This window comes from Pimephales promelas, chromosome 10 (genome assembly GCF_988280905.1).
Source record: "Pimephales promelas chromosome 10, fPimPro1.hap1.1, whole genome shotgun sequence".
In the NCBI taxonomy this organism is placed as follows: Eukaryota; Metazoa; Chordata; class Actinopteri; order Cypriniformes; family Leuciscidae; genus Pimephales; species Pimephales promelas.
Window position 1 is genome coordinate 34,215,928 of NC_142778.1, and position 15,035 is coordinate 34,230,962.

Genomic DNA, 15,035 nt, shown 5'->3' on the forward strand with positions numbered 1-15,035 from the left:
TGACATGGTTGTAGTGCAGAAGTAGTTTAGAAATACTCAATTATTTTAGTGAAAAATTATTATTATTTTTTTGTTAGTAGGGTCAATATATATTCATTGACCTCTGGTAAAGAATATTTAAGTAAAAAACAATGAAAGCTTTATCGACTGCATCTGTGCCATCCTGTCGATTACAAGTGAAGTTTATTTCGATTTGACCCTCAAACTGAAATAATAAACAAAAATGCCGAACATCTACAATAGATTTTTTTTAGAAACAATAAAAATTACACCGTTTTTGGAAGTATAACCATTACACATCTTGTCCTAAGATTGATAATTGGATAAATGTTTTGTAGTTGTTATTATAACAACTTTTACTCCTGGCCCACTTAGTGGTCACATTTACATTTTAACACAGGACCTAAAGATACCATACCTAAAGGCATAGGGATGTGTTCACATTGGTCAATTGGTCAGCTTTTATTAGGTATATTCTCGACTCGGACTTGCTTCCTCAAAGACTCGGTCTTGACTCGGACTGAACTGTATTTGAAAACCAACGTACGCGCTCTTGAATCGGACTGGACTGTATTTGAAAATCAACGGTCTCGACTCAGACTCGACCCTTCAAAGACTCGGTCTTGAATCGGACTGGGCTGTATTTGAAAACCAACGGACTCGGTCTTGACTCAGACTCGACCCTTCAACGACTCGGTCTTAAATCGGACTGGACTGTATTTGAAAACCAATGGACTCTGTCTCGACTCAGACTCGACCCTTCAAAGACTCGGTCTTGAATCGGACTGGACTGTATTTGAAAACCACCGGACTCGGTCTCGACTCGGACTCGACCCTTCAAAGACTCGGTCTTGAATCGGATTGGACTGTATTTGAAAACCACCGGACTAAGTCTCGACTCAGACTCGACCCTTCAAAGACTCAGTCTTGAATCGGACTGGACTGTATTTGAAAACCAATGGACTCTGTCTCGACTCAGACTCGACCCTTCAAAGACTCGGTCTTGAATCGGACTGGACTGTATTTGAAAACCAATGGACTCTGTCTCGACTCAGACTCGACCCTTCAAAGACTCGGTCTTGAATCGGACTCGACTGTATTTGAAAACCAACGGACTCGGCCTCGACTCGACCCTTCAAAGACTCGGTCTTGAATCGGATTGGACTGTATTTGAAAACCACCGGACTCGGTCTCGACTCGGACTCGACCCTTCAAAGACTCGGTCTTGACTCAGACTCGACTGTATTTGAAAACCAACGGACTCGGCCTCGACTCGACCCTTCAAAGACTCGGTCTTGAATCGGACTCGACTGTATTTGAAAACCAACGGACTCGGCACAGGCGGTCTCGTCCCCATCACTAGAGCATTCTGTCCTTTTTTAGGGTCGCATCTTGTGACATCATGACCTGTTTTTGATCCGTGTACATGTCTTTGGTCCATGTTGTGTTCATATTTTCATTCGAACCGCACCAGAGTTTGTTTGGAAGCGGGCTGAGACCCATCTTTTCAGCAGTCCACTTTTTGGATTCAGACGGCAGCGTTCACACTTATTCAAATGAACCGCATCAACAGAGCAATCACACCAGGGTTCATTTTAACCGAACCAAACATGCCAAGTGTGTTTTATCAGAAATGTGCCTTCACTAGAGAATTCTCCTGCAAAGTTAGTACAATGCAAATTTTGCATGCAGATGGAGGATAGGGAATGCAATCTTGGCACTTTTCACTATTGTGAAAACATATTTTTAGGTCAATATTTGTTATTTCTTAGGCAAAGTGGAAAACATTCAGTGCTGGCGAAGTTGAGTTCAACTGTGAGAAGCATTCATCGCTGCACCTTAAGCTCTGCTGTGTTATAAATAACTGCAGCACAATAAACAGGGCCCTGATAATTGGGCCATCAATCATGTTGAGCGCTTGGGTGGGTCTATGCCCAGTGCCGTGAGTTCGCTAACCTCCCCTCTCCACCACCACCTCCTCCTCCTCCAGCGCTCTCTGGTTTCATGAGCCCTGATAACAGCTGGAGAGGAAATTAGGAAGTGAGCTTCTATAGGGCACTGTCTCCTTTAGTGTCATGGAGTGATTCCTGTGTGGTCATGGCTCAATGTGATTTGAGGGCCAGAATCCCTCCTCCGCTCTCCTAGTCTTTTGGCTATATAGCCAAAAGCCTGGTCCCAGGGTTGTAGACCTCTCTTTGTCTGTTTGTCATTCCCCCAGTCTGTCTTTTCAGTGCTTAGTCTGTGATGGAAGTAGTGCTCAGGAAAGAAGGTCTGGCTGAATCTGATGTTTGAAGCTCTGGAGGGTGTTTGTGGGGGTCTCTTGAGCGGTCGTCTATCCTGTCTATGCTTTTGTCTCCATCTCTAGCCCCATAATCCTCAATAACGCCTCTCAGCTGGTGGCCCAGAGCGATCTGTAATGGCCCAGAGCAGGAGCCGTGACAGCGATGATGCTTTCCTGTGGGAGTTTAGGATACCGTTGCCATTGGTGTTAGTTAGTTGTTGTGAATGTGCAGTCAGCCTCATTACACTGCACTGCTCAATTATCTGAAGTGGTCATTTATTGATTGTGGTTAGCTGGGTAAAGTTGAGTTGAATGTACTGGTATAATATATTATAATCGTCTCCAATGGTGCAGTTACAATAGTGAAATTTCAGGTCATTATAATGGGCCTTTTTTCAGGTCATTAATTTCATTATAATGGACCTTTTTCCCAGGTCGTGATAATTACATTATAACATTCCCTTGTGTGCAAAAAAAAAAAGAAGCCCATTACCCATTGAGATCAGGACTGTCAAAAGTCGATAGTGGTAAACGTTTTTCACTCTCACACAAAACTCCCAATTGTGTAGATTCCTATTGGAATGGCTGGATTCACTCGGAAATTTCGGTAAATGTCAACACACCTTCAATTCATTAACTGCAGGCATGTTGGCATTATCATTATAAATAAATGACAGTTTAAGTATTATATGCATATGGCTTTCACCATTATTGTTACTTTTGGCTGCTTTTTGACTGTCCTCCCATTTTCCCGGTACTTTCCCGCTGAGTAAAGGGAAGTCAGTCTGGCTGATTTGTGAAGTGTGTTGGTGTGTCTGCTGGAAATGCAAAGAGAACATTGCATGAGCAGACGCTCAAGAGTGACGCAATGGTAGGGCTCTGACCCAGACTGGATTGTGTGCTTTTGACTACAAAAACACATTTGCTCTTTTCCAAAAGCTAGGGAGGCTCCTCTACAGAGAGCAGCATCACAGACTGTTCAGAAGGTAGGCAACTTACTGCTTTCTAAGAGATCCTTTCACCAAGAATGCAATCCTCTAATGAATACAAATAGGTATTTTTAATTGCACTATACTGTTCAAAAGTACAGTCACTTATGAGGTGCTATGGTGCTGCCTAAAGGCCCGTACACACCGGGACGAATATCAGCGCGCGTTACCGTACGTTCACACCGCTGCCGACTTGAGCGTCAAAGAAGCTCTGGCCGCCCTGTCTAGGACGCTTGTCAAAAAGTACGGGGAAGCTTGATGACGCTTTGACGTTGCAGGGGGACTAGAATTGTCACAACATGAAATGTAATTAACAGAAAAAAAAACAAGCAAAACATTGAAGAAACCTTTTTTAATGACAGCATTTTTATAACCGTTTTGGTCCCATTTGGTCGGGAAAAAATAGTTAGCTATTATTATTATTATTATTATTTGCGGTCAAATCGGTGTCACCGTGAACAAATTAATTGCATTCCCGCTTTAAAACGAGCGTTCGTAAATATTTCAAATAAAAGTTGCGCTCATGCGGTCCCTGTAAGCAAACAACAGGAATCACAGCAACGGCGATGATTAGCTTCTCTTCCGTTTTCTCGGAGCTAATGTTTTGGTAGGAACGAAAGTTTACATTTTGTATTTCTCCGGAATCAGCCAGCGTGAAGGACGTCTATATTCCGATTGGTTGCTGGCGTTTGCCGCTGAACCGCGTCACAGCTCATTACCATAAAGTTGAGCTTCTTTCAACTTTCTGATTGACGCTCAAAACGCCCAAAATGCTACGCCGAGGAATTTGACGCTCCTTGCAGCTGCTAGAAGCCAGCTTCCATTGAAAATGAATGACTTCCGGACGCTTTGGAAGCTCAAGTCGGCAGCGGTGTGAACATACAGTTATTCGTCAGCGTCTTTCAACGCGTTTTTTGTGTTCACACCTAAGTGATTTTCACTGACGATGAGCCGAGTGAACATGCAAATTCATTTCCTGACATTAGATGGCGCCAATTTGCTCTGCAATACCACTCCATATCAGTTCTCTTTTCTCAAGATGTTTGTAGTCCCAGTCGCGTTTGTCATATATTGGTTCTAGCATCAACAAGAACAGCAGCTCTACATTCATCTTGCCTTGCATCTTCCTCTTCCTGGCTGTGTAGACGGCGACACTACTTGGCGTACATCTTCTTCGCCGTGACATACGTGTGCTCGGCAAGACCGTTTTGTGTTTGAGCGCCCCCAAGTTGTGTTTTACTGTAACTTCAGAAGCTCTAAACGCATGAGCAAAAGCGCCAATCTCATTGGTCGGATAGTTTTTGATCCAGCGCGTCAAACTAAAAAAAACGAACCAGAGGTGTTATTTTTATGCGTGGCAAGTGTGCACAATCACATTGGCTCCCTTTGTTTAGTCACGAGGCGTTAAACGTCAGCGAATAACGCGCGCAAAGTTCGTCCCGGTGTGAACAGGCCTTAAGAAGGCGTTCGCGTATATGTGTTAAACTTAGCTTGAATTCTGTTCGTCTGAAATTTGTTTGCAGATTTCTTGAAAACTAATCTGTCGATAATTTTTGGTCTGGATGAATTAAACATAAGCGTCATTGTTTTGCATTGAATGTGGGCAGAGCGTCCGGGACTAATAAAGCTCACCTGTGTGTGTGAGTGCGCCTGCGTCTGAAACCCAAGAGATCTTCATACTCGACATCCTGTGCTCCAATTAAAATTAACTCTCTCCGCCTCTCCCTCCCTTCACTCCCCCTGTGTCTCTGTCATAGTTTCCAGCAGCAATAGGAGGGGGAGGATTGGGGTGACATAAAGTGTAACAGGACCACAGCAATCCACACAGCCAATGGAGTTCTGAGGGATTGCTTCCGCGCTCGTTTTTTCCTCCTCTGTGGCCTTTTCTTTTTGTTTGACGGTCATTCGGCCCTCCCCTGTGACCCTCCTGAAGAGGCCCCTGTTCCTCGTCTGCTACGGCCCGTGTGTGTGTGGGTTGGGGGTAGGGTGGCTTACTGGTAGGTGGGTGGGAGAGGGGCAGTTTTTGGCAGTTCCTTTGATCAGTAAAGCATAAACAAGAGGGAGCTTAGAGAAGAGGGGGTGGTGAAGTGCTGAGTCAGTCTCTCTCTTTTTCTCTCCTCTTTTTGTTATTCTAGCTCCCTCCCTTTCTCATAAGGCAGTGATGTCGGAATAGTGACTAATTAGTTGGGAAGAGAAAGTGACGGCAGGAAAAAATTGTCACAGGACTGTTTATGTTGGGAAATAAAGACTCTTGCAAATTTTGTATTGCTAACAACCGGTGGGAAAGTTGCACAATTTTGTATGCGGTCTCTCTTCCAGTAGACTAGCGGTCAGCCGTCCAACCTATCAAGACTATTGGCCAAACAATATGGGGTTTTTAAAGGCTGCTGCCGATAGCAATGGGTCAGAATAGTCGATGGTCAATATAATGGCGATTTGCAGTATTATAAATGTATTAATGCCAGCATTATAAATATACTGATGCCTATGTATTATAAATGTACATTACTTTTCAAAGGTTTGGGGTGAGTCAGGTTTTTTTTTTTTTTTGTAAATAAATGCATTCACTTCAAATGTTAATTTTGCAATTGTTTTAACCCTAAAACCGTCTTCTGGACAAATGTGGGCAAAATAGTTTTGATTTATTTTTAAAAAATACTTCCCTTGATCTGAGCGGTACAAGACTTGGCTTCTTTTTCCTAAGTTTGCCTCCTGAACACACATTGATTTTTGAATCAATTCTACAATGTTAAGTGGGTGAAAAAAAAAACTCATTAATCGTGTATTTGGGTCAAAAATGGGCGCCCATAGAAATGAATGGGAAAACTAATTTAGAGCATTCTAAAATAAGCCAAAATAAGACACCAGGTGACAGCAAAGTCACTTCATCTTTAGGTTTTAGCTCTAAGAACTTATTGGAATGATATTTTAATGTAGTTAAAAAATGTTAAAAAATAAAATGCATAATTTACATAGAAAATATGGTACTTTTTGAAGTAAATAAATTCAAAAATAACCCCAAAATTAAAAAAAAAACCACCATAAATGGATAGACAAAACTTTATCGAAGACAGTGATATAACATTTATAATAAATAAAAATTAGGATAACACCTGAGTCCTCATTTGTCCACAATTACAGGATTAAGGCCTATAAAGTGAATACGGTTTGAGGGCTACGTCATTTTGAAAAGTACCACAACATTGTAATTTAAAATGCTAATTGACGACTCTAAATTAGAATTGTATAATTAATTTATATTATGTCAGTGACGTCTACATTCATTTGCTTAAAATGAAACACATTTTTGCAGAATGTTTATGTAAAATTCACAAAAAAAGGCTGTCAGTAGATTTAGGAGCCAGCGAAACTTGTTTATTGTCAAATCAAACATGTTTATCAGCTGAGTCCAATAATCTTGAAATTGATTTATTCGTCTTTAGTCAAGTTCAATACTTGCAAATCTCACGTTTTCAGCGACAAAACCGGTCTTAAATAGGGAAAGAGAGCAGAGCTGGGGGGAAAAGAGGAACAAGTGAATGGCATTTTGGGTTTTGGGTCGTAGCTTGGTCTGAGCTTTTGTCCAGCAGGTGAAGGCTTTGTAAAACTGGCGCCAGATTGTTAAAGAGCCTGACACTTCAGTGTGTTGGAACAGGCAGGGAGAGAAAGAAACCTCCTGGGAGGAGACCCATGACTGACCCTGCCTGAATGTACAGGCCTTCGCCTGAGAGAAAGAGAAAGAGTGGGAGCGGGAAAAAGAGGGGCCTTTTCCTCAGTTAGCTCTACATCTTAATCGAGCAACAAGCCCAAACAAAGCCGTCATTAGAAATGCCTCTAACACCAAGTGTTGCTGCCCGTTTTCATTAGTGTTCATTAGCGTTTCGCAACCGCCTGATTTGCCCTGAGGTTGCATAAAACTGCTTCTTTCAGTAGTGTTTACTAGTACCCACAGCAATATTTTGAGTTAAAAACTTAAGCGCATAATCCGCACTGGCTGTAGTTTCGTAGACCTGACAGAACTTGTGTCACCTCCAAGCGTGGGTCTTTTGAACCACCCACTCCATCCCAAACACTGCTCGTAAATTGCGTGCATGTGCCTTCAGGACACCAAAACCATTTTCTTGGAAGACTTCTTTTGTTTAAAAGAAAGTGTAAAGATTAGCAGCCAGTGTTTAGGAAGGAAAGGGGTTGTCAGGTTTGATCTCAAGGAAGCTGTGAGATTAGATCATGTGAAATGTACTGATAGTGAGTGAGCTAGAAAGCAGACCAATGTTGGATTTGTAGGTGAGTAGTTCACTTTAAAAAAAAAAAACTTTTGCTGATAATTTACTCACCCCCATGTCATTCAAGATGTCCATGTCTTTCTTTCTTCAGTCGAAAAGAAATTAAGGTTTTTTCCAGGATTTTTCTCCATATAATGGACTTCAATGGGAACCAAACGGTTCAAGGTCCAAAAGAAAGTTTCAGTGCAAACTGTTCAAAGGGCTTTAAACGATTTCAGACGATGAATAAGGGTCTTATCAAGCGAAACGATCGCTCATTTTAAAAAAACAACAACAAAGTTTAAGCTTTATTAGCTCAAATTGTCGCCTTGCTCTGTTCTGTGATGCGCGTTCGTGACTCTCCTGTTCGAACTCGTTCATCAAAATTAACAAATCTTTTTTTTCTTTTTTCGTGTCATTTGGTTCATTCAACGACTGAAACGAACGAGTTGACTCGGGAAAAGATTTGCTCATTTTGATGAATTAGTTCAAATAGGAGAGTCATGAATGCGCATCACAGCATTTGAGGTTATAAAACTTAAACTTTGTTGTTGTTTTTTTTAAATGAGTGATCGTTTCGCTTGAAAAGACCCTTATTCATCGTCTGAATTCGTTTAAAGCCCTTTGAACAGTTTGCACTGAAACTGTCTTTTGGACCTTGAACCATTTGGTTCCCATTGAAGTCCATTATATGAAGAAAATCCTGGAATGTTTTCATCAAAAACCTTAATTTCTTTTCGACTGAAGAAAGAATGACGTGGACATCTTGGATGACATGGGGGTGAGTAAATTATCAGCAAAAGGTTTTGAACTGCTCCTTTAAGACTTTTGGTCATTTCGATGAGTATTCATGTTGAGATTGAGGCCCAAAAGCCCCCCTGTTTTCCAGCATAGACTGCTTAACCTTTAAGTGATAAACTGCAGTGAAAGAGAAAACAACACTGTGTCAAGCAGCTCTTCTCTCACTGCCACCCTGCTGTCTAAGATCTGAATAAACAGAAGGGTGTAAGTTAGCTCAGTCTCTCCTTTTAGACTCATTGATTTGTTTTCCAGTAACCGTGTTATTCATCACTGACTTTACACCGTAATCGCTGACTTCATTCACAGATGACACCGGTTCAGTCCACTGCACGCAGGCAAATCACATGTAAACTGGGTCGAAGTTCACCATTATCCACGCCCCCTCCTACACAGCAATACATCAGCAGATCCGACACAAGAGTGGGTGGCAATTGTAAAGTTTACGAAATGGACTTTTCATAAGAGCCTATTTTTAGCAGACGAAATGATTGGCTATTTCATTGCTAACAGGACAGACCATCATTTACGTTTGCTTGCAGGAGGCTTCGGAGATGTTTGGTTCTTGCTCGCTTTTGCTTATACAGATTAAAGGGCTGAGATTCTGTGAAAATGGATCGGTGTTCAGGTGTTTACAAAGATCTTTTAAAAGTTCCACTTGCCGTGAGTTTTATCTGAGCACTCGGATTGGATCAAATAAACCAATGTGGGATACTTAACAGTTGTTTATATGGTAGTAGACTGCCCTTGACACGCACCTTTGTTAACATGCCTTATATTCTCATAAATCTATACATTGTTATCGGCTGTATTTTAAAATCTAGGGTGCTGCCTACCTAGACAACATTTTGGGCAACATAAGAAAAACAATGACATGAATAGAAACACATTTAATAAATAATCAGTCCATATATGTTAAATAATGTACTTTTAATTTTATTCAGTATAGCTAAACTTATTATATTATTATTTTATATTTACTTGTGGAAAAGGGGTCAAAAATGTGTTTGTGTATGTGTGTATAAATATATATGAATAGAGATGCATATGTGTATGCATGTATGTGTGTGTGTGTCTGTGTAAATATATATGTGTGTGTGTGTGTGTTTATATATGTACTGTATGTGTGTGTATATATATATATATATATATATATATATATATAAATGCAAACCCTTAGAAAATTCTAATATCAATTACAAATATTTATTAATATTAAGTATATGAGATATTTTATAATCATTTAATTTATAATCAAATAATTGTATTTGTTTGACTTTTTTAAAATTGTGTAAAAAAAAATACTGCAAATACAGTAAAAAATATGAGTTATTATAATAAATATTTTTTTTTAATTCATTCTGTGTCCCTTATTTAAAATTGGCAGTTTTGTTTTGGCCTAATACGTCCAGCCAAAGAGGCAGCTCATTATGATTCATAACTCAGCCACCATAGTTATGCCTGATAGCCCTTTTAATGTACATCTGTCTCCCCATAGCCATCATGACCAGACGACCACCTGGCAGGACCCGCGCAAGGCCCTCCTTCAGATGAACCAGGCCGCCCCGCCAAGCCCAGTGCCTGTCCAGCAACAGAACATCATGAACCCTGCCTCAGGTCAGCAGCTCCAGACACTCATTTCATATTAAAATCTACACTCTCAATCCCAGCATTCTCATGCTAATTCAACGGGTGTAGCAGTCTCTGTTTACAGCCAACCCCACCTCTACCTCAGCAAACGTAGAAATCTTATCAGTGCAGACAAATGCATGTGAATGGAGATACAATAGTGACCAGGGTCAGGCCTGGAGTCAGCTTATGGGAGGTTCAACAGGAACTGAGACGAGACCGGTCCCTTTCAGTGTTTTAGGGCATTCCCCTCAGACTTTAATGTCATTCTTTGGATTGCATTGTTTGGTCCTGGAAACTATAGAGTGCAAAAAATTTATTCACCAATGGAGAAAATTATTTTTTTCTTTCCTGAACCTGACTGTTGCACTCTATAACATGGTGGTCTTGTCATTTCTTTATCTATCATGCTTATATGTAGTCCCTCCGGTTTTACTTGCACCGCTCTGAGTGGGATTCGAACTGGCATTTCCAGTAGGGATGCTCCAATCGGGATTTTTCCAATCCGGTTTCTTGTCATCATGACCGGTCGATCCCGATCATTCTTTGTACAATTGATATGTAAGCTCGCAGTTGACAGATTAAGTAATACCACAGGTGTTACCTTGGTTATATTATTTACAATAATGTTGAAATTGTTGTTTTAATTGAAAATTAAATAAATAAGCACAAGAAATATTTATTTTGCAATGAACATTTTAAAAACAGCGCTCATCCAATTGGCTTAAGCATTTCAGTAAGTGCAGTTACATTGTTATGCCAGCAGGAAAGGGACTGTCTTTTATGAGCGAGTCATTGCTAAACCGATTAAGGCTCAATTGACGAGCAACGCATCACCTGGGTAACGCTGAAGCTGATGTTTCACTTCATAGATATTCATGGCATTGATTCAATGCATTGAACAGCATGGGAAAGTATTGAAATCATACTACAACAAAGATGTCGCTTTCATCTTCTGGCAACTGATGGCAAACTGATTTTTTCACGAATATATGGCTTGATCTGAAGAAGGACAGATTCAGGTAATCACATGCTCAGTTTCTCGATCGCTGTCTGCTCTGTGTGTGTGTGTGTGTGAGTGAGTGGAGGAGCTGCTTGAGCCCCAGCCTCTTAAACACAGAGAGCAGATGACGGAGGCAGCGAATCAGGTTCGTTGTATTATTTAGACCATGTTCCTTCCTATGATATTTCTTTAGAACATGACGGGTGACTGCGGCGCTTAAGTTTGATATCATCACGTGTTTAACGTCATTAAATTGGGAGCGGTTCGTGAGATCAGCCAAGTTTAACAACTACCGATGGAGTCACAGAATTTGATTATAGGCCGATTCCAATCTACGACCGATCCATCGGAGCATCCCTAGTTTCCGGATTGGGACCGGCCGTCTCCTGCGTCTATAGCCAGTGCACCTCTTTAGATCAGGGGAGTGAGGTTTACTCACAAAGCTATAACTAGCTGACCTCCGTTACACTTAGTGTACCCCCTAAACCTTACTCCCATCCGGGTCACGGCACCAATTTAACCGCTCCGGTTCTACTCGCCCCATTCCGAGCGGGATTTGAACCGGCGCTTTGGGCATGGGAGGCTGGCGGACGCACTAACGAGTTCATAAAATTCTGCTATTGGAAATTGAAACCACCAAATCAGACAGATAAGGGATGTGCAAGCAAAGTCCAGACAAGTCAGTGAACTCAGCAGCCATCTTGGCAATGCCGCCATCATATTTTCTACAGTATCTAGGCAGTAGCTCATGTACTATTAACTTGGATGAAGAACGTTAACACTGGGGGAAATGTGGAATGAAAAATGTGGATTGTGGCCAAACAAATTACTAACATAAGAATTTCAGTTAGTACTGGATAATTCACTGTACCCTGACTGTTCTCTCTCAGGACCTCTTCCTGAAGGCTGGGAGCAAGCTATTACCTCAGAAGGAGAGATCTACTACATCAATCACAAAAACAAAACCACCTCTTGGCTGGACCCACGACTCGACCCGCGTTACGGTGAGCTTTAAATCCTAAAAGTTTATAATAATCAAAATTATTAATTGTACTTTTGATTGAACATTGGTCTCTTATCATGCTGCTCTTGTCGCCATTTTATAAAACAATAAGCCACCTGAGTAGTGATGCCAAGTTTCGACCAAAAAAGTTTTGACTAAATGGTTTTGCAGGGCCGAAATCATTGAAAACAGTTAGCACGTCCTCAATGACATGTTGTGCAAACAACTTAGATAAGCTACAACAGATAAAGACGTGAGCGATGTGAGATGCACGTAGCCAAAAATGAAACTAGGATAGCAAAATGTAAAATTTGTTCAGATAAAATATTTATTAAGAACTTTACTATTACAGTTTTATCACCTGTAAACAAAACACCCTGAGCAGCATCTAAAGTTAATTAATAAAGTTAATTACTGAAACATTCCTTTTAGTTTCGGTTTTCGGTTCAATGTCAACTTTAATTTCGGTTTCGGTATTTCTGTAAAAAGAGAATCATCCATCACTACACCTGAGGTCAATCATTGCAGTGGTTTAGGGGTGTTAAGCGCTCAAAGTCCTGAGAACACACTTCCACCATGGTAAAATCACTTTAACTGTTGTTTATTGCTTTATTATTATGCTTATAGTGTAGATGACTGCTCTCTGACAATGTGTGTGTATGAAAGTGAGTGAGAGTGTGTATGCGTTTTTGTGGCACACTATTCACAGAGTATTCCTGCTTCCTGTGACTCATACTGAGGTTAGCCAAAACTGCTCCACACTCAAGAGTCTGCTATGTGATCCCTTTACTCGCACACTAACACACACACACACACACACTCGCAAACTAGTTCAAACTGCATCTGATTATGCCGTTCCCTAAACCCCCGTTCAGATATTCATCCATAATCCATACGCGGAGGCGATGACACACATCTAAGCAGTGGAATAGTCACATTAATCTAATCATCTGTTTTTGCTGTCAAGATAAATGGTTCACCGAAAGGTTGTCAGACTAAGATGTTTGTCCTTTTTCTACCCCTTTCAGTCCCTCTCTTTAATCTCTTTCTATGAGCACGTAAGGCTCACAAAGAGATGAAGGCTTCTACTTATGTCACTTTGAGTTACTCACGCTTGAGGTGCTTTTGCTTCATCCCAAAGGAGTTTTCCCCTGGGACACTATCTCACTATCTCCCTCATGTATGAACAAGCACGTTTTTTCCCCATTTTTGATCTACAAAATTGTTTTTTTTGTGTGCAAACGTACACCAAACATGCAAGTGGTCGTGGGTAAAGTGGTAACAAGTCTGTGAAGGGTCAGGCAGGAGAGAGAGAGAAAGAGCGAAAGACAAAAAGGGAGGGGGGTCGGCTCTGGTGGGTGAAGCCCTTTGAAGATTTATAAGTGTTCAGCGGACAAGCCTGGTGGGCCTCTGAATTACAGACGTAATGTGAGGGGGAGAACGGCGAGAGGGGTAGACGTGGTTAACTCATTCCTTGCCGCAAGTTTAGAATGTTTGGGCGTTCCCGTGCGGTTTTATGTAACTGCTTGCGTCGGCATATTTTTATAACCTTTGTGTTTGCGTTTTAATCCCTCGACGACTCTCGTTGAGGTTGCTGAACTGCAGACGTTTGGACGAACTTTATTCCACCGGCTTCAAAAATGCAACTTTGGGTTAGAAGAACGTTGGCTCCGTCTTGCACTAATTGAACCTCAAATAACGATTAAATATGTTGCTAACCTGACATGTCCCGTCTGGGTCTCGGCTCACCATTGGGGTAATTCGAGCAGGGAGTGGAGTTGGATTGTGCTCCTTTAACTGAGAACTCAAGTCTGGCCATTCTCTCGTTCTTTCTAACCCCCCCTCCCAGCCCGCGTGAGGCCCAGCGCAGGCAGAACTGTTCTCAGCTGCACATCTAGATGGACTTGAGACGGTGCCAGGCCTCTCGATGCTGCAGCTCTGCTCCTAATCTGTTCCAGACCTTTTCAGTCAAAGAGACCCAATGTTAGAGCGAGAGAGAGAAAGAGGAAGGGGGTAGGCGAAGGAAGGCCCTGAGAGAGGGAGAAGAAAGGGAGGAATAAGAGACCACTGGATAAACTTGTGCCTCCTTCCTAAGAGGCGGTGAACAGGCCTTGAGATCTGATCTGAGAGGCCAATGTGGGACTTTATGATGTATTTCACGCCTCATCTGGCCCGTGGACTCAAAAACACCACTTTTTTTGAGCACAAAGACCAACTGGAGCCTTCGGTTATCGGTCATGTGCTGCGGGCCGCTTAGATTATCATGGTCCTTCAGTGCAGGAGTTGGCACCTTGTTGGCAAGTGCAGAGTGATGTCACACTCTTGTGAAGCACTCATCTTTTCCAGAGCTTTGAGCTGACACGCACACTCGGTTGCATAAACACTTCACGACTCCCAAGGCGCTTGCCTTATTGGGAAACGGGATGACGAAAGTGCCATCAGTGGTTCACCTTCAATGATGACAGTCTCTCAGTGCATTCATGGAGAGGTTTTATTTTTCTGAAGTAAATGTGAGTGGTGGTTCCCCTTGTAAATACAACAAGCTACAGTCATTATAAAAAGGCTTTGAAAACGCCTTATGCCTTGTTCACACTACATGATTTTAAAACGTCGGGCTGAACTGTGCGGTTCACACGACACGACTTGCTCTCTGTGAAATCAGGAGTGGTCAAGTTGTTGATCTGTTCACACCACACCACAACACAACGTGATTGATCCGCAACAGGAGGTAACGCACTACACGAGTTAACGACAACTTTGTCACCCAGCGATTCTTTGTCACGAAAAATCACGCGATAAGACGAACCGGAAATGATGCAAAACGGTACGTGCGTCAATACCCAGCGAAGAAGAGAAGAACACAACACGCCCAAAAAATGCAAAAAAAATCAAAAAGATTTCTCCGGCGACCTCAACCCATGCCTTGCTCTGATTGGCTGGAGCTCATGACATCACTGAGGTTGAGTCGCGCGACAGCTCTGGATATCTAGCATACTAGATTTTATGGTCTCGGCGACGCATCTGCAAGCGTCTTTGATACGTTGTTGGCTCTTTCATACTAACAGATTGG

General features: G+C 41.8%; 1 protein-coding gene across 2 annotated transcripts in view; it reads left to right on the plus strand.

The window, feature by feature from the left end:
• Positions 1 to 15,035, plus strand: part of yap1 (Yes1 associated transcriptional regulator) — a 39,817-nt gene that overhangs the window by 13,329 nt on the left and 11,453 nt on the right. The window contains exons 3-4 of one of the 2 annotated variants that reach the window (XM_039684052.2): positions 9,829 to 9,947; positions 11,853 to 11,966. In XM_039684052.2, the coding sequence (XP_039539986.1) occupies positions 9,829 to 9,947; positions 11,853 to 11,966 (233 nt within the window). The remainder of the gene's footprint in view (positions 1 to 9,828; positions 9,948 to 11,852; positions 11,967 to 15,035) is intronic. The other variant, XM_039684053.2, reaches the window with a different exon arrangement.